An 18561-nucleotide genomic window follows, 5' to 3' on the forward strand; every position below is an offset into this window, starting at 1 on the left:
TTTCATGTCCTCTGTACTTTTTCCACCATCAGTTATTTTTCTGCCCAAATAGCAAAACTCATCTACTACTTTCAGAGTCTCGCATCCTAATCTAATTCCTCAGTATCATCTGGAACATTCCATTATCCCTGTTTTGCTTTTGTTGGTGTTCATTGTAATCCTGCTTTCAAAGACACTGTCCACTCTGTTCAATTGCCTGCTTTGCAGAACTTTAATTCCTAATCCAAATTTTTCTTTCGTTTCCTTTACTACTTTGTTCAGTGAACAGATTGAATAACATCGGGATAGGCAACAGCCGTGTTTTAGTCCCTTCACAGCCATTGCTTCCCTTTCATGCCCCTCCACTCCTATAACTGCAAGTATTGTACACCTGCTGCTTTCAGCATAGCAAAGAGACTACGGCAGTCAACATTGTCAAAAGCTTCTCTAGTTATAGAAATGTTATAAACGTAGTTTTGCCTTTCCTTTATCTGTCTCCTAAGATAAGTCGAAGGGTCAGTACTGTCCCGCATGTTCCTACATTTCTCCGGAATCCAAAGTGATCAACCCCCCAGGTCGGCTTCTACCAATTTTTCCATTCTATAAAGATTTCGTGTTGATATTTTACAACCAAGACCTATTAAACTGTACGTCGGTGATATTCACACCTGCTTTCTTTAGAATTGGAATTATTATATCCATCTTGTAGTCTGTCTCATACATCCTCCTCATCTGATGGAAGAGTTTTGTCATGGCTGGCTCTCCCAACGCTACCAGTAGATCTGATGGAATGTCTATACTCCCGGGGCCTTGTTTCGAGCTAGGGGCCATAGGATAGCAAAATGTTAACTTGGTAGTGACGCTTCCAATGAATCTATGAGAACCGTTGGCCAGAAACAATCTATGAATGGACACCAGTCGAGTGGAGAAAAACAAATTGCGGAAGACTGTAAGACGAGTGCAGAATGATAATGATGCGATGAATTCAAGGTGACTTCACCACGTACGATAATGATCGTCAAACAGCGGCTCGCGGGCGGCCAGAGTCAAGTGTCCAGATTCTCAGCCGTGTTCAACAATATCCTTCTATTGTCTAATAGCAAAATCAAAAAAATTCAACTGGCGTTAAGAGCTTATTGTTCAGTAGCAAAAACTATAGAGACAGTAATATTTTAGGATACACTTAATTTTAATTGATGTTGATGAATTCGTTCGTGAACTAAGCAAAGTTAGCAGCTTACGTCAGCGATAGAGTGGTTTTTAGCGCGGGAAACTTATTCTTTGTCTTACAACGCAGACAAGCCACCAGTACGCACAACTAGCACTGATCAGCTGCTATAATGTAAATGTGAAACGGAAGTAGCATGGATTCGGGAGAGCATATGATAGATAAGGTTACCGTCAAATGTAATACATGTTTGTAACAAGTATTATAAAATAAGAGTCAGGTTTTTGTAATACAGTGCAACGAGGAAAAGGAAATCACATTCAAAACATTTAGTAAATATTTGCGATCGTGTTTCATATTGCAGTTACTGTTATTAATAAATGTTGTAGTTGTGGTGTCTGTCCAGAGACTGGTTTGATGCAGCTCTCCATGCTACTCTATCCTGTGCAAGCTCCTTCATCTTACAGTACCTACTGCAACCTACATCCTTCTCAATCTGTTTAGTGTATTCATCTGTTGGTCTCCCTCTGCGATTTTTACCCTCCACGCTGCCCTCCAGTACTAAATTGGTGATCCCTTGATGCCTCAGAATATGTCCTACCAACCGATTCCTTCTTCTAGTCAAGTTGTGCCACAAATTTATTTTCTCCACAATTCTATTCAGTACCTCCTCATTAGTTATGTGATCTACCCATCTAATCTTCAGCATTCTTCTGTAGCACCACATTTCGAAAACTCCTATTCCTGTCTAAACTATTTATCGTCCACGTTTCACTTCCATACATGGCTGCACTCCATACGGTACTTTCAGAAACGACTTCCTGACACTTAAATCTATACTTGATGTTAACAAATTTCTCTTCTTCAGAAACGCTTTCCTTGCCATTGCCAGTCTACATTTTATATCCTCTCTACTTCGACCATCATCAGTTATTTTGCTCCCCAAATAGCAAACCTCCTTTACTACTTTAAGTGTCTCATTTCCTAATCTAATACTCTCAGCATCGCCCGATTTAATTCGACTACATTCCATTATCCTCGTTTTGCTTTTGTTGATGTTTATCTTATACCATCCTTCCATACACTGTCCATGCCGTCTAACTCCTCTTCCAAGTCCTTTGCTGCCTCTGACTGATTTACAATGTCATCGGCGAAATAATAAATATAACATACTAATTTGCGTAAGTTACCGGTTAATAGTAAGATCAGTAGGGGAACATGTGGGAAAGTGACCAGGACGGAAAAGTGTCTTTTGCATACAATTTGCCCTGAAAAGTGCTGCTGCCTGCCGAGAAGTGCTCATACTTGTTCTAATATACATCGCCATTGTTGTCAGTGATACTGATAGAGGAAGCTTCTTTCGTTATTTTTTAGTGAAAACGTTTTTGTTTTTGAGTCGCCTGAGGTAAGATAACTCATTTATATCGTTGTTTTTACCTCACTTGTATGGAGAATAATAATTGATTAACACATTGTTCAAACAACCTCTTTTGGACTCCAGATGTAGATCCTAGTGTTTTATTTCAGTTTCATAGTTTCTTGACATAAAGTGCGATCGAGAAAAGTGGCCGCTACTCGCCGAGAAAAGTGGGCACGTTGTTCACTCCAATAAGGGCTAGATTTTCCAAAAACACGCGAAATACAATCGATAAAGCAACCTTCTAAACACTTTTATATATAAAGCTATCATACGGTATTCTATCCCTTTGCGACAGTTTTGCATTAATTGATATTGTTTAAACCACCCCTGTTCTGTTACGTATGGACAAATACGGAAACCCGATTGGAAGGGCTGTGCTGCAGCTGACTGATATTCCTTCAAACACGGAGGCGTGACCAGGCCTAGAACATACGTCCGAAAATCAGAACATCAGACACGAGATGCCGTTTCGATTGCACTGGCGGCAGTATTCTCTTAGTTACGAAAAATTGGTCACTATGTAAGCCTCAGAAAAATGAATTTAGTTCCAATATGCTGATCATTCAGAACATTATGATCACCGAGCTACTATTGGTATGAAGCCGTTCGAGAGATAGCGTCACCTGGCGAGGAATGACTGCTAGTTAGATACGCGCACGGCGAATGTATTATCAGTGAGCGTATTGTCCGAATGTAGGATGGGAGAGGCGCGCGATCTATCTGAGTTTGACCGAAGGCAAATTGTGATAGTCTGGAGGCTTGGTACGAGCATTTTGGAAAGTCCACGCGTTGTACGTATTAGGCTGGACAGACTAGTAAAATAGGACAGGCGGCGAACTGTGGCAGAGTACAAGGGTATATGAACACACAGTGGACCGAACGCTCCTAACGATGGACCTCCGGAGCCGACGCCCCCTGCATGTGCCAGCTTTAACGCCATGACATCTGGAACTACGACTTAAATGGTCACGTGACCATCGGCACTGGACTTTGACAGTGGCAGTGCGTTCCATGGTCTGATGAATCCCGGTATCTTTTCATCATGCCGATGGGAGGGCGCGTATCCTTCGTCTTCCGGGGGAATAGCTCCTTGATACTTATGCTGCAGGACGAAAAAAAGCTGGCGGCGGCTCCAATATGCTCAGGGGAACATTCACGTAGGCATCCATGGGTCAAATGGAGCTCGTGCAAGGCGTCATAACGGCCAAGGAGTATCGTACACTGGTTGCAGACTACTTATACCCCTTCATGACGATCATGTTTCCCGACGGCAGTGGCATTTTTCAACAAGATAATACGCCATGTCACAAGTTCAGGATTGTGATGGAGTGGTTCGAGGAACACAGTGGCAAGTTCCAGATGATGTACTAGCCCCTCAACTCGCCAGATCTGAACCCGTATGAACACATCCGGCATGTGACTGAAAGTGGCGTCAGAGCTCATGGATCCCCTCCACGGAATTTGTGGGAATTAGGTAACTTCAGTGTGCAGATCTGGTACCAGCTTCCTCCAGCTACCTACCAAGGCCGCATTGCTTCCAAGCGACGACGCGTCGCCGCTGTTATCCGTACTGAAGATGGACATAATAGGCTATTCGATAGGTGGTCACAATGTTTTAGCTGATCAGTGTGTATCGACTTCTTTTTCACTTAAAAATATTTTGCGTGATGGCTTATAATATCTAGATTCAAACAGTCTTAAGTGATAAGCTTCTGTCAGTTACCATTGTTTGCCTAATTTCTCTTAGAATGACCGCTTTACGCCGCCCTTCACTATTTAGCCCGTGGTATCTCCCTGTAACGTCAGCACTGGTTCTTAAGCAAAAAGATTGACGATGAATGTCCTAAAGTATTGACCGTTCCTCCAGAAACAACGATTATACTGCCTGTATCAAGAATGCTCAAATTTGTAAGCGCAAAGCACCTTTTGGTATTAATGTAAACTTTGCTCTTTGTTATTTACGCTACTGGCCATTAAAATTGCTACACCACGAAGATGACGTGCTACAGACGCGAAATTTAACCGACAGGAAGAAGATGCTGTGATATGAAAATGATTAGCTTTTCACACCATTCACACAAGGTTGGCGCCGGTGGCGACACGTACAACGTGCTGACATGAGGAAAGTTTCCAAACCGATTTCTCATACACAAACAGCAGTTGACCGGCGTTGCCTGGTGAAACGTTGTTGTGATGCCTCGTGTAAGGAGGAGAAATGCGTACCATCACGTTTCCGATTTTGATAAAGGTCGCATTGTAGCCTATCGCGATTGCGGCTTATCGTATCGCGCCATTGCTGCTGGCATTGCTCGAGATTCAATGACTGTTAGCAGAACATGGAATCGGTGGGTTCAGGTGGGTAATACGGAACGCCGTGCTGGATCCCAACGGCCTCGTATCACTAGCAGTCGCATGCCTGTAACGGATCGTGCAGCCACGTCTCGATCCCTGACTCAACAGATGGGGACGTTTGCAAGACAACAGCCATCTGCACGAACAGTTCGACGACCTTTGCAGCAGCGTGAACTATCAGCTCGGAAACCATGGCTGCGGTTACCCTTGACGCTGCATCACAGACAGGAGCGCCTGCGATGTTACACTCAATGGCGAACCTGGGTGCACGTATGGCAAAACGGCTTTTTTCGGGTGACTCCAGGTTCTGTTTACAGCATCATGATGGTCGCATCTGTGTTTGGTGAACGTACATTGGAAGCGTGTATTCGTCGTCATCGTCATCGCCATACGGGCGTATCACCCGGGCTGATGGTATGGGGTGCCATTGGTTACACGTCTCGGTCATCTTTTGTTCGCATTGACGGCACTTTGAACAGTGGACGTTACTTTTCAGATGTGTTACGACCCGTGGCTCTACCCTTCATTCGACCCTTGCGAAACTCTACATTTGAGCAGTATAATGCACGACCGCATGTTGCAGGTCTTGTACGGACCTTTCTGGATACAGAAAATGTTCGACTGCTGCTCTGGCCAGCACATTCTCCAGATCTCTCACCAATTTAAAACGTCTGGTCAATGGTGTCCGAGCAACTGGCTCGTCACAATACCCCAGTCACTACTCTCGATGAGCTGTGGTACCGTGTTGAAGCTGCATGGGCAGCTGTACCTGTACACGCCATCCAAGCTCTGTTTGACTCATGCCCAGGCGTATCAAGGCCGTTATTGCGGCCAGAGGTGGTTGTTCTGGGATCTGATTTCTCATGATCTATGCACCCAAATTGCGTGAACATGTCAGTTGTAGTATATTTGTCCAATGAATACCCGTTTATCATCTGCATTTCTTCCTGGTGTACCAATTTTAATGGCCAGTAGTGTAGAAAGTTGTTTGGATTGAGTTGTAAAACGGCGGCTGTGCTGAGGACTACGCTCTTGTTTCAGACTATGTGTACAACCCGAAGGAGGCGCGGCTACGCAAGGCGATGCGCGAGCAGTCGCGGGAGACACGGCTGACGTCCGGTCGCGGGGGCGGCGCCGGCCGAGCCGCGGGGTGGGCTGCCGCCGCCCGCCAGAGGGGCGCCCCCGGCGTGCCCATGCAGTCTTGCAAGGTAGGGACAGCGCAAGCGCAGCCCATGTAACCAACAAACTTGTTTGTCAAATTCACTGTTTGTTTTCCACAGGTTTGATATCAAACAACCAAGTTTGTCATATTTAACCTCATTTTGGAAGCGCCTGCTACGGTGTGCTTATTGTGCGTTGAATTTCAAAAACAACGGATCGCATGTGTTTTTATTTCTAACAAAGAAGTCAGATACAAATTTTCGTAGATTCAGCTTCAAAAATGCACGCACAATGAAATATTTCTGAAAAAAATTTCGTCGCTTGTTTCACCCTCTTGGGGGCTGAATTTCCAAAAATAGTGAAACACGCGTTTTTTTATTTCTAACTGAGAAGCCAAATTTAAATTTTCATAGGTTTAGCTTAAAAATGCTTTCGTAACAGAAGATATTAATAAAAAATTTCATCCTCTGTTTCACCCATTTGGAGGTTCAATTCTTCAAAGCACTGAAATAAGTACTTTTCTTATTTGAAACCGAGAAGTCAATACCAGTGTACGTAAATATAGCTTTAAAAATACTTTAGTAGTTCCTGAATAATGATGTATTTTCAAAAAACGCATTCACTCACTATTTCACCCTCAAAGGATTAAATTTCGTTTCTCTATATGAAGATAGTAACTGTTCTCGAAAGAACACCTATCATTGATGATCGTGCAGCTTCTCTAGAATAAATGATAATTCATTGAAACTACCAGCTAGCGACAGATGTTGTTGATATACGTCAAGAGGGACAGCTGAAAATGTATGCCCCGAATGGGACTCGAACCTGGGATCTTTATACATTTTTTTTTAATCTCGTTATGTTCGGTTTTGTTCGTTGCATCTGCTCGGGGCGGACGTCGCAACCCACCCGTTTCAGTTCGTCGTTGATCCATTAACTCAGTTTTTTTTTTATTACAGAGGATAGCTAACCTTCTGACCGGGCACGCTGAGTTACCATGCCGGCGATCCATCTGAGCCACCGAGGACACAGATGAATAACGCGATTGCTGGGACTTAATCGTTGCACGTTTCCCGTGAGACTCACATTCCCAACTGTCTACAGTCTACATTCGTAATGTTCCTAATATTGGTTGGGGTGAGTAATGAGTGGATGGGCAAATATTAGGAACATTACGAATGTAGATTGTGGACAGTTACGAATGTGGGTCTCACGGGAAGCGTGCAAGGGATAAGTCCCTGCAGTCGCGGTATTCATCTGTGTCCTCGGTGGCTCAGATGGATATAGCGTCTGCCAACTAAGCAGGAGATCCAGGGTCTGAGTCCCGGTCGGGGCACACATTTTTAGCTGTTCCCCTTGAGGTATATCAACAACACCTGTCGGCAGTTCAGGGTTTCAATTAATGATCATTTATTCTAGAGAAACTGCACCGTCATCAATTGTACCTCTTCTTTCAAGAACAGTTACTATCTTCATATATAGTTAGAGGCTACACGGCCATTGACCTTCGTCTGTGCGAAAGCGCACGGGTTACCCGAACTCTTACGGGAATCGCAACTTTAGTTGGCGCGAGTAATGAGTGGATGGGCAAATGTTAGGAACATTACGAATGTAGATTGTGGACAGTTGGGAATGTGGGTGTCAGGGGAAGCGTGCAAGGGATAAGTCCCTGCAATAGCGCTATTTATCTGTGTCCTCGGTGGCTCAGATGGATAGAGCGTCTGCTATGCAAGGAGGAAATTCCAGGTTCGAGTCCATTCGGGGTACAGTTTTTCAGCTGTCCCCCTTGAGGTATATCATCAACACCTGTCGGCATCTAAGGGTATCAGTTAATTATCACGTGTTTCTCTGTTTCTGACCGAAAAACCAAATACCAACTTTCGTAAGTCTAACTTCAAAATTTCCTTAATAGCGACATTTTGCAAAGAAACCTCTCATCCCCTAATTTCACTCTCTCAGGGATGGAATTCCGAAAAATTTCTTATTAAACGCCGCCTATAGTATAACATCAATAAACTCTCCAAATTTCAAGTTCTGTCCTTTGCGATTTGTGCTGAGCGATGATGTGTCACTCAGTCTGAAGATTGCATTTTATATATAGTATTTATGGTACAACAAACAGTTTACTTATTATTTTTTCCACTGTCTCGTTTTAATTTGACTGCCCCTTGTACATACAGGATTTTAGGGAGGATGCTTTCACTATCTTCCAAATGGGAGTGCTTACTGTATTTATTATTATATAAATCCATACTCTGCAAACCACTGTCAAGTGAGTGGCAGAGGGTACTTTCTATTATTCACAATAGTATTTTTCCCCTTCAGTTCGCGTATCGGTCGGTGGTAAAATGATTACTTAAATGCCTTTGTGCACGCTGTAGTTTGTCCAATCTCGTGTCCGCGAGTCCTAAAGGAGTGACGTGTAGTGAGCTGTAGTATATTCCTTGATATTTCTGTTTATTCTGATTTTTGAAACTATGATAAAATTTTTCACGAGATGCTTGAAGTCTTATCTTCAGGTTTCTGTTAGTTCAGGTTTTTCTGAGCATTTCCATGATGCTCTTCCAAGTGTCAAACGAACCTATGACCATTCGTGCTGCCTTTATTTATGTGCGTTCAGTATCCAGTGACTCCTGTTTGAGATGGATCCCACACACATAATCAGTATTGTAGGATGGGCCGTACGTGTATTTTTCAGCTATTCTTCTTTGTAGATTCAATACATTTACTTAGTATCCTACCAATGAAACCAAGATACGCAGTCAGTATTGTATGTTGTGAAGAAGATAATTCCAGAGGTGATAATGTCAAGTGGCGTTTTTGTACTGGCAGTTGTTGTTGTTGTTGTTGTTGTTGTTGTGGTCTTCAGTCCTGAGACTGGTTTGATGCAGCTCTCCATGCTACTCTATCCTGTGCAAGTTTCTCCATCTCCGAGTACCTACTGCAGCCTACATCCTTCCGAATCTGCTTAGTGTATTCATCTCTTGGTCTCCGTCTATGATTTTTACCCTCCGCGCTGCCCTCCAATACTAAACTGGTGATCCCTCGATGTCTCAGAACAAGCCCTCTACCAACCGATCCCTTCTTCTAGTCAAGTTGTGCCACAAGGTCCTCTTGTCCCCACTTCTATTCAATACCTCCTCATTAGTTATGTGATCTACCCATCTAATCTTCAGCATTCTTCTGTAGCATCACATTTCGAAAGCTTCTATTCTCTTCTTGTCCCAACTATTTATCGTCCATGTTTCACTTCCATACATGGCTACACTCCATACAAATATATTCACAAATGACTTCCTGACACTTAAATCTATACTCGATGTTAACAAATTTCTCTTCTTCAGAAATGATTTCCTTGTCATTGCCAGTCTACATTTTATATCGTCTCTACTTCGACCATCATCAGTTATTTTGCTCCCCAAATAGCAAAACTCCTTTACTACTTTATGTGTCTCATTTCCTAATCTAATTCCCTCAGCATCACCCGATTTAATTCGTCTGCATTCCGTTATCCTCGATTTGATTTTGTTGCTCGTTTTGATTTTGTTGATGTTCATCTTATATCTTCCTTTCAATACACTGTCAATTCCGTTCAACTGCTCTTCCAAGTCCTTTGCTGTCTCAGGCAGAATTACGATGTCATCGGCGAACCTCAACATTTTTATTTCTTCTCCTTGGATTTTAATACCTACTCCGAATTTTTCTTTTGTTTCCTTCACTGCTTGCTCAATACACAGATTGAATAACATCGGGGAGAGACTACAACCCTGTCTCTCTCCCGTCCCGACCACTGCTTCCCTTTCATGTCCCTCGACTCTTATAACTGCCATCTGGATTCTGTACAAATTGTAAATAGCCTTTCGCTCCCTGTATTTTACCCCTGCTACCTTCAGAATTTGAAAGAGTATTCCAGTCAATATTGTCAAAAGCTTTCTCTAAGTCTACAAATGCTAGAAACGTAGGTTTGCCCTTCCTTATTCTAGCTTCTAAGGTAAGTCGTAGGTACAGTATTGCCTCACGTGTTCCAGAAGTCTGAGTGTATTTCGCCTGTCTCATACATCTTGCTCACCGGATGGTAGAGTTTTGTTAGGACTGGCTCTCCCAAGGCCGTCAGTAGTTCCAATGGAATGTTGCCTACTCCGGGGGCCTTGTTTCGACTCTGGTCTTTCAGTGCTCTGTCAAACTCTTCACGCAGTATCGTATCTCCCATTTCATCTTCATCTACATCCTCTTCCATTTCCATGATATTGTCCTCAAGTACATCACCCTTGTATAGACCCTCTATATACTACTTCCACCTTTCTGCTTTCCCTTCTTTGCTTAGAACTGGGTTTCCATCTGAGCTCTTGATGTTCATACAAGTGGTTCTCTTATCTGCAAGGGTCTCTTTAATTTTCCTGTAGGCAGTATCTACCTTACCTCGAGTGAGATAAGCCTCTACATCCTTACATTTGTCCTCTAGCCATCCCTGCTTAGCCATTTTACTCTTCCTGTCGATCTCATTTTTGAGACGCCTGTATTTCTTTTTGCCTGCTTCATTTACTGCAGTTTCCTGCCACTTATTCTTGCTATTTTTGAACGCAAGGCTATCTGGCACAACAGCTTCTTACTGAATATTATTAAGTGTAGTAGTTTTTAGGCATTAGAACCACTGCAAAAACGCTTTTTAATGTATTTGCTTTCGGGACGGGCCCGTTCAACCACCGCAATAGTGGAATGTCAATTATGACGGTACGAATGTAAGAACGACACAGTATCCAGTCTCTAGCGGAGAAAGTTACTGATCCGGCCGTGAATAGCACCCAGGCCCCATCGCTTGGCAATCCGCCACGCTGACGACGCACTGAAACTACTTTTTCGGTGAAGTATCAGAACGAAACATGTGACAGGACTTAGCACATGAAGTAGATGCGGATGAAAATTGACAAAGTATTACTTCAGAATGAGTAGATCTACCAACCGCTCTTCCATTGCTATTGCATTAATAATGTTGGCTCGAATATTCGTATGTTTAATTATGTCTGGCTCAGTAATGTTTAGAATAGTTGGTAAATTTGAGGAGACATTCGAACTGCCTGAAAAACAGCCCAAAATTTTTTTTCGCCTCTTCTTAGAACAGGTGAAAGTATTTGCAGTGTGGATGTTCTGCCGTCAAATGATGCACCTATACCTCATCTTTCTCCATGTCAATAATCATATTTTGTCGCGAAGTAACGATTGGTATTGTCATCAGAAGATGGAGAAAATAACGTTTTCGCTTCATACCATTGCAAATAGCCAGTTCAACTATCAGTGTGAACAGCTGCAGTGTAAAGGCTCCCGGAGAGCAGCGATGTGACAGCTGGGAGGGTGCAACATTAACGGCCGCGAGGTCTAATGGCGCCTTGCCACGGTTCGCGCTGCTCCCCCTGTCGGTCGGACGTTCGAGTCCTCCCTGGGGTATGGACGTGTGTGTGTGTTGTCCTTAGCGTAAGTTAGTTTAGGTTAGATTAAGTAGTGTGTAAACCCAGGGACCGATGATCTCATCAATTTGTTCCCTTAGGAACTTACCACAAATATCCAGAAATGCATGCTAGCCGCTGTTGCCGAACGGTACTAGGCGCTTCAGTCCGGAACCACGCTGCTGCTACGGTCGCAAGTTCGAATCCTGCCTCGAGCATGGATGTGTGTGATGTCCTTAGGTTAGTTAGGTTTAAGTAGTTCTAAGTCTAGGGGACTGATGACCTCAGATGTTAAGTCACGTAGTGCTTAGAGCCATTTAGTTCAGAAGTGCAATGTAAACGTAAGGCAGGAGGTCCAAATTTCGCCACCTTAGCACATTAGGACTTGTGTAACTCTTGAAAGGTTACGGAAAAAGCTAAAAATTGTTACATACGAGGGTAATCCCAAAAGTAAGGTCTCCTATTTTTTTATAATTACAGAATTCTGTTTGTGTAGCAGTTGGTCACACTGTTATGAAGAGAGCTTCACGCGCTGTGTATAAACATGCGCACGCCGCGCTTGGAGCCGTTGAGAACGGAGCTCCCGTTGGATGTTACCGCCAATTGCGAATTGCGCGCAGTTATTCGGTTTCTGAACGCAAAGGGCACTGCGCCGATTGAAATCCATTGCCAATTGACCGAAGTGTATGGTGAGTCGTGCATGGATGTCACAAATGTTCGTAACTGGTGTAGAGAGTTTGCAGCTGGTCGGACTGATATTCACGACGAACAAAGGAGCGGGAGACCGTCAATTTCTGAGGAGACAGTGTTGAAGGTTGAGCAAAGCATGCGTGAAGATCGGCAGATCACCCTGGATGATCTCTGCACGTTGGTTCCTGAGGTTTCCCGAAGTACCGCTCACAGAATTTTAACGGAAACATTGAACTGCCGGAAGGTGTGCGCAAGATGGGTGCCACCCATTCTGACTGAGGGCCACAAGCGGCTACGAGTTGATGCTTTCCGCGCATTTCTTCGCCGCCTCGCAGCCGAACAGTACAACTTTCTGGACTCAATTTTCACAGGTGCCAGTGCCGGCCGGTGTGGCCGAGCGGTTCTAGGCACTTCAGTCTGGAATCGCGTGACCGCTACGTCCGCAGGTTCGAATCCTGCCTCGGGCATGAATGTGTGTGATGTCCTTAGGTTAGTTAGGTTTAAGTAGTTCTAAGTTCTAGGGGACTGATGACCACAGATGTTAAGTCCCATAGTGCTCAGAGCCATTTGAACCATTTGTCACGGGTGACGAAACCTGGGCACACCACTTTACATCTGAGACCAAGCAACAATCACGCCAGTGGCGGCATCCTTCTTCGGCAAAGCCGCGGAAATTCAAACACAGTCTGCCGGTAAAGTAATAACAAACAGTTTTTTTGGGATCTGTAAAGGGTATTGTTGGTTGACTTTATGCCCACTGGGACCACAATTAACGCTGACCGGTACTGTCAGATTCTGAAAAAACTCAAACGAGCAATTGAGAAGCGGAGTAGAGAATGTTGAGCAAGGGAGTACACATTCTCCATGACACCGCTCGCCCACACATCGCTCGGCAAACCGTTGCTCTCCTGCAACAGTTTCAGTTTCACCCACACACCCTACTGTCCTGACTTGGCGCCCAGTGAGGCTGTTCCCTAGGTTAAAAGAACATTTGGCCGGAAAGCGATTAAGCTCCGAGAACGAGATGAAAGAAGAGGTTCATAACTTTCTGGACAGCATTGCGGCGAGCTGGTATGACATGAACATACAAAAACTGCCACAGCTGTGATATAATAAAATAATGGAATAGATGATAATATAATGTTGAAATGCCTGGCTTTTTAAAATGTATTGAATTACTGAGGTTAATTTTTCGGCATGAATGACAAGCACGATAAGCTGAGATAAGTTCGTATTAGTTCATATTATTTTGCAGGGCGAAGTAGTTTCTTTCTCCGCTGTAGATTTGTGCCTACCATTCTTTATAATGCTACGTTTGGTCGCCGTGTTCACCTTTAAAGTCTTGACCGTGTTCCCATAAAGCTTATCGGATCTTCGCAGTTTTCCAAAGTACACAGGTGGGCTTCAGTTCTTGTAATTATTGTACTATTTGAAATAACAACTCACACGACCTTTCTGTTAATAAAACAATACTGTATTTTTCTAAACGGTGCACATATGAAATACATACAGCTCACTTATTCATAGCGACCCCAAAATGGCGGTCTACAATTACTCGCTAAAAATGGCGCGCTTCTCACTCGTTCACTAGCTGAGCGCGAATCCTTCCTTCCTCCTACTGGTACCGGAAAAAATACTCTGTTTTTTAACAACTGAAAGTCAAAAAATACTTGACGGTAGGCATAGGCTCTGTGATGGGCTGCCGCTTCATTATCTCTCTTTGCCTTTAAAGAAGACGAAAACATAAAGGAAATGCAAAAGGTTTATCACACAGCGTCTACAAAAATGCGTCGACAGACATGGTGATTATGTCGAAAAATAGCTAAATGTTCAAGCTATAAACTGATGTAAACGATTGTAGAACTGAGCAATTCAATGTTCTTATTAAAAGAAAATAAATAAATAAATAAATAAATAAAAATAGAGGTGACCTTACTTTTGGGATTACCCCTGTATGTCCCTGAATTTATGCCTAACTTGAAGCAAGTTACAGTCGAGATGTGTCAACGTACCAAAGCCAGTATTGGACATAAACGTTAACACTGCAAAAACAGTAATACAAAGAGTGTTCTTAATTTCGTCCTCCACAAACATTCTTTAAATTACAGTTAATTTATTTGTAATTTGAAGGGGGAGGGGGGAAAAGGAAAGGAAAGGGAATGGATTAGTGGTGTCATGTTCTTCGGGACATTATGCGGAATCAGTGCGACGAGTTAAAATGTGTACCGGACCGGAATTCGAACCCGAGATCTTCTCCTCACTACGCAGGTGCGTGAACCACCGATTCGCCTAGACGGGCACTGGATCCACCTTCTTCAGTGCGGATGCACGAGTACATCCGACCTCCTGCGGAAAATCTCAGAGTAGCGACCATGGAGGGAATGAACAAGGACTGCAGATAGGTGGCGCTGGATGGGAATGTGTGTCAGCTGAGAGGCGTGACTAGGTGGTCCGCTCAGTTGAGATAACACTGTGTCTCGGATGGCACAGCGGTTAACACACATGTCTTAGTAAGCAGGAGATCCCTGGTTCGGATCTTGCTTTAGTACACATTTTCATTCGACGCCGCTGATTCCGCTCAATGTCCCGATGTAGCTGACATCAATAATCCCTACCTTTCCTTTTCCTTTCTCTCAAAATGTTCAAATGTATGTGAAATCTCATGGGACTTAACTGCTAAGGTCATCAGTCCCTAAGCTTACACAGTACTTAACCTGAACTATCCTAAGAGCGAACACACACACCCACGCCCGAGGGAGGACTCGAACCTCCGCCGGTCCTTTCTGTCCCTCCATCTTCAATTTACATATAATGTATCAGCTGCGGATTCCGCGTGGTGTCTGTTCTTTCGGTCACTTTCCAAAGATATGTACCGTGTGAATTTGTATGTCTATATAGATGAACAGCATGTTTTGTGATAACAAAAACATTTCGTGCAACGAAACAATTTCTCTCCCCTAGCGTTTTCTCATATCAGAAAAGTAAAATAATCTACATAAATAGCTAATATAATCAGTTTTTAACGAGAGTTCCAAATTTAGCCCTTGGAGGAAAATAGGAACTGGACGAGGAACGATATTATGAACATCCCCAGATTGATTTTATTGGCCGCTACAGCAGTATATGCCAAACCCTTGACTGTAATAATTACACACCAGAAATTGCGACTCACGAGTGAAATGCAACACAACATTTGAACAGATACCGCCGGCCGGTGTGGCCGAGCGGTTCTAGGCGCTTCAGTCTGGAACCACGAGACCGCTACGGTCGCAGGTTCGAATCCTGCCTCGGGCATAGATGTGTGTGATGTCCTTCGGTTAGTTAGGTTTAAGTAGTTCTAAGTTGTAAGGGACTGATGACCTCAGTTAGTGCTCAGAGCCATTTGAACAGATACCACTGCTCACACTAAGAATTGCAAGCTGTTAATTTGATTGCTTCGCCAACTCACCTCAGCATTAAAAAAAAGTTAATTTGTTCGTACACACAAGCTACACATGCTCCACATAAAAAACACTCTCAACAACACTATGGACAGAGGTCACGCATGTATGCACATCTAAACGTTTGTTACCAATTGTGGAAACTGAAATTTCCTTGAGGGACGAATTAGGAGTTGGGACGATATTAGGCCCCTTACCTTATCCTAGACCAATGCATAGTTTTAAGCTTCGACGTAGGTAGTTGCCGAACGACATAGCATAGTAATTAGGAGTTCCGCAGAGGATTTCCGTTTAGCGCTGCGTTTACATCGGAGCTGTCACCTTGTCGAGATTTAGCGACGCACTGGCGCCGTCATAGGAATTCCGAAAGTCCTCTTCCCCTCCTCTTCTCAGGAGGCACGGAAAGAGACAAGAGTGAAGTTTGTAGCCATCAATTATTCAAGTAAAGTAGCCGGAACGCTAAGTAGGTTGCGCGCGCCCTAATGGAGTCTGCAGACAGCTTGGCACGCATCTTTCGTTATCCATGAATTATTTGTGTTTCGGCGGCCTCTCCCACTTCAACTTTGTCTTCCCACGCGGGCTTGTCGTCGCTGCGAAAGCAGGAACTTGGCCCGGCGCTCCCACTTTGATTTGGCCGTTATAGCTTTCTGAGATTTGCTCCAGTTCCTCCGCGGCCGTGATTTCCCTGGGTCGTTTTCCAACGCTGGTTACAGGTGGTCTAGCTGTGACTATCGATTAATCGAATCTGTTTCTGAGAGTGCTGTAGCGATTAGTGACGGCTTAGCATACACCTACATCCATACTCCGCAAGTCACCGAGTGATTTTTCATGGGGGGGTACTAGTCCTTTCTTTTGGCTGTTCCAGTCGCAAATGGAGCGAGGAAGAAACGACCGTCTACTTGCCTCTATATGAATCCTAATTTTATCTTCGCTCTCCTTAAACGAAATGTGTATTGGTGGCAGTAGGATCGTTCTGCAGTCTGCTGCAAATGCCGATTCTCTAAATTTTATCAATAGTGTTATGGGGAAAAGAAGGCCGTCTTTGCTCCAAACATTCCCATTTGAGCTCACGAAGCATCTCCGTTATACTTGCTTGTTGTTCGAACTTATCGGCAACAAATCTAGAAAAATTATACTTGCTTGTTGTTCGAACGTACCGATAACAAATCTATCAAACGGCCTCAGAATTGACTCGTTGTCGTCCTTTAATCCGACCTCCCGGGGTTCCAAAACACTCGAACAATACTTAAGAACTGGCTGTACTAGTTTCCTTCACAGATGAACTACACTTTCCTAAAATTCTGCGAATAAACCAAAGTCAACGATTCGCGTATCTTACTATCATCCTTACGTGCTCGTTCGACTTCATTTCCCTTTGGAGAGTTACACCAAAATATTTAATCGACCTGACTGTGTCAAGCAGCGCACAACTATTATTGTATCCGAGTATTATAGGATTGTTTCTCTTATTCATCTGCATTAACTTAAGTTTTTCGTAGCAAGCTGCCATTCATCAATCTAAACAGAAATTCTGTTTAAGTATACTGTATCCTCCTACAGTCACTCAGCAAGCCGTCGCAGATTAGAATTCACTCTTTACGTCAGATCGGTTATATATGTATCACACTTCTTGGGACACTCCTGAGCTTTACCCTTGTCTCTGATGAACATTTGTCATCCAAAACAACGTATTGAATTGTGTTACTTAAAAAATTTGGAGCCACTCTGGTTGCTACCACGTTTGTTAACAGTGTACAGTGGGGCACTGTGTCAAACACTTTTAGGAAATTTAGGAATATGGAATCTGCCTTTTGCCCTTCATCAATCGTTTGCAGGATATCGTGCGAGAAAAAGGCGAGTTTAATTTTGCGCGGACGATACTTCCTAAGCAGGTGCTGATTTGTGATCACAAACTTTTCTTTTTCAAGGAAATTTATTACATACTAACCGAGAATAAGTTCAATAACTCTGTAGCAAACCGACGTTAAACATATTGGCCCGTAATTTATGTTTCCATTCTTTTAGCCGTCTTACATACAGTGGTCACGTATGCCTATTTTTCTCATCTTTCGCACGATTATAGTATAGTAAAGTAACAAATGCTGCTCCAGTACAGTGTACTTCTCAATTGTTTCCGAAAAATCTAGGATTAAACTTTTATGAGCCTGCCGAGTACTACGTGAGAGCCCTAGCTCTGAAGCAGTGCTGTTAGCGCAAGAGCTTAAGGGGCAGACTTGAATTTTTCCCTGATCTTCCACCATAAGCTTGCATTGGAAAAACAAATCACATTTCTTCGAATGTACCATCATCGTGATACGCGTCAGTCCATTGCTTGACTGACAAATCTCACGGGCTGGTCATTCATGATTGATTTAAAAAAATTACTATCTGAACTCTAGTCATATCAGCCGTATAACATAACGTGAGGAACATGTCTGATTGTCACAAGCAGTACCATCTGGCCAAAACACACCTTAAAGGAACCTAGTGGTGCACCGACCTTGCCGCACTGGTTACATGGGTTCCCGTCAGATCACCGAAGTTAAGCGCTGTCGGGCTGGGCTAGCACTTGGATGGATGACCATCCGGTCTGCCGAGCGCTGTTGGCAAGCGGGGTGCACTCGGCCCTTGTTAGGCAAACTGAGGAGCTACTTGACTGAGAAGTAGCGGCTCCGGTCTCGGAAACTGACATACGGCCGGGAGAGCGGTGTGCTGACCACATGCCCCTCCACATCCGCATCCAGTGACGCCTGTGGGATGAGGATGATACGGCGGCCGGTCGGTACCGTTGGGCCTTCCTGGCCTGTGCGGGAGGAGTTTAGTTTAGTTTAGTTAGTGATGCACCGACGACTCGCCTTCTGAGAACGCTGAGCGGAGGGAAGTCAGTGCTCCAGACCTGCATTGTGGATA

The 18561-nt window shown here is 43.9% G+C and overlaps 1 protein-coding gene across 2 annotated transcripts in view; it reads left to right on the forward strand.

The window, feature by feature from the left end:
• LOC126284559 (probable basic-leucine zipper transcription factor N) overlaps positions 1–18561 on the forward strand; it is a 716161-nt gene that overhangs the window by 412276 nt on the left and 285324 nt on the right. For both annotated transcript variants that reach the window (XM_049983561.1, XM_049983562.1), the window contains exon 4: positions 5961–6127. In XM_049983561.1, coding sequence (XP_049839518.1) covers positions 5961–6127 — 167 coding nt within the window. The remainder of the gene's footprint in view (positions 1–5960; positions 6128–18561) is intronic.

Source organism: Schistocerca gregaria, chromosome 8 (genome assembly GCF_023897955.1).
Source record: "Schistocerca gregaria isolate iqSchGreg1 chromosome 8, iqSchGreg1.2, whole genome shotgun sequence".
NCBI classification, from domain to species: domain Eukaryota; kingdom Metazoa; phylum Arthropoda; class Insecta; order Orthoptera; family Acrididae; genus Schistocerca; species Schistocerca gregaria.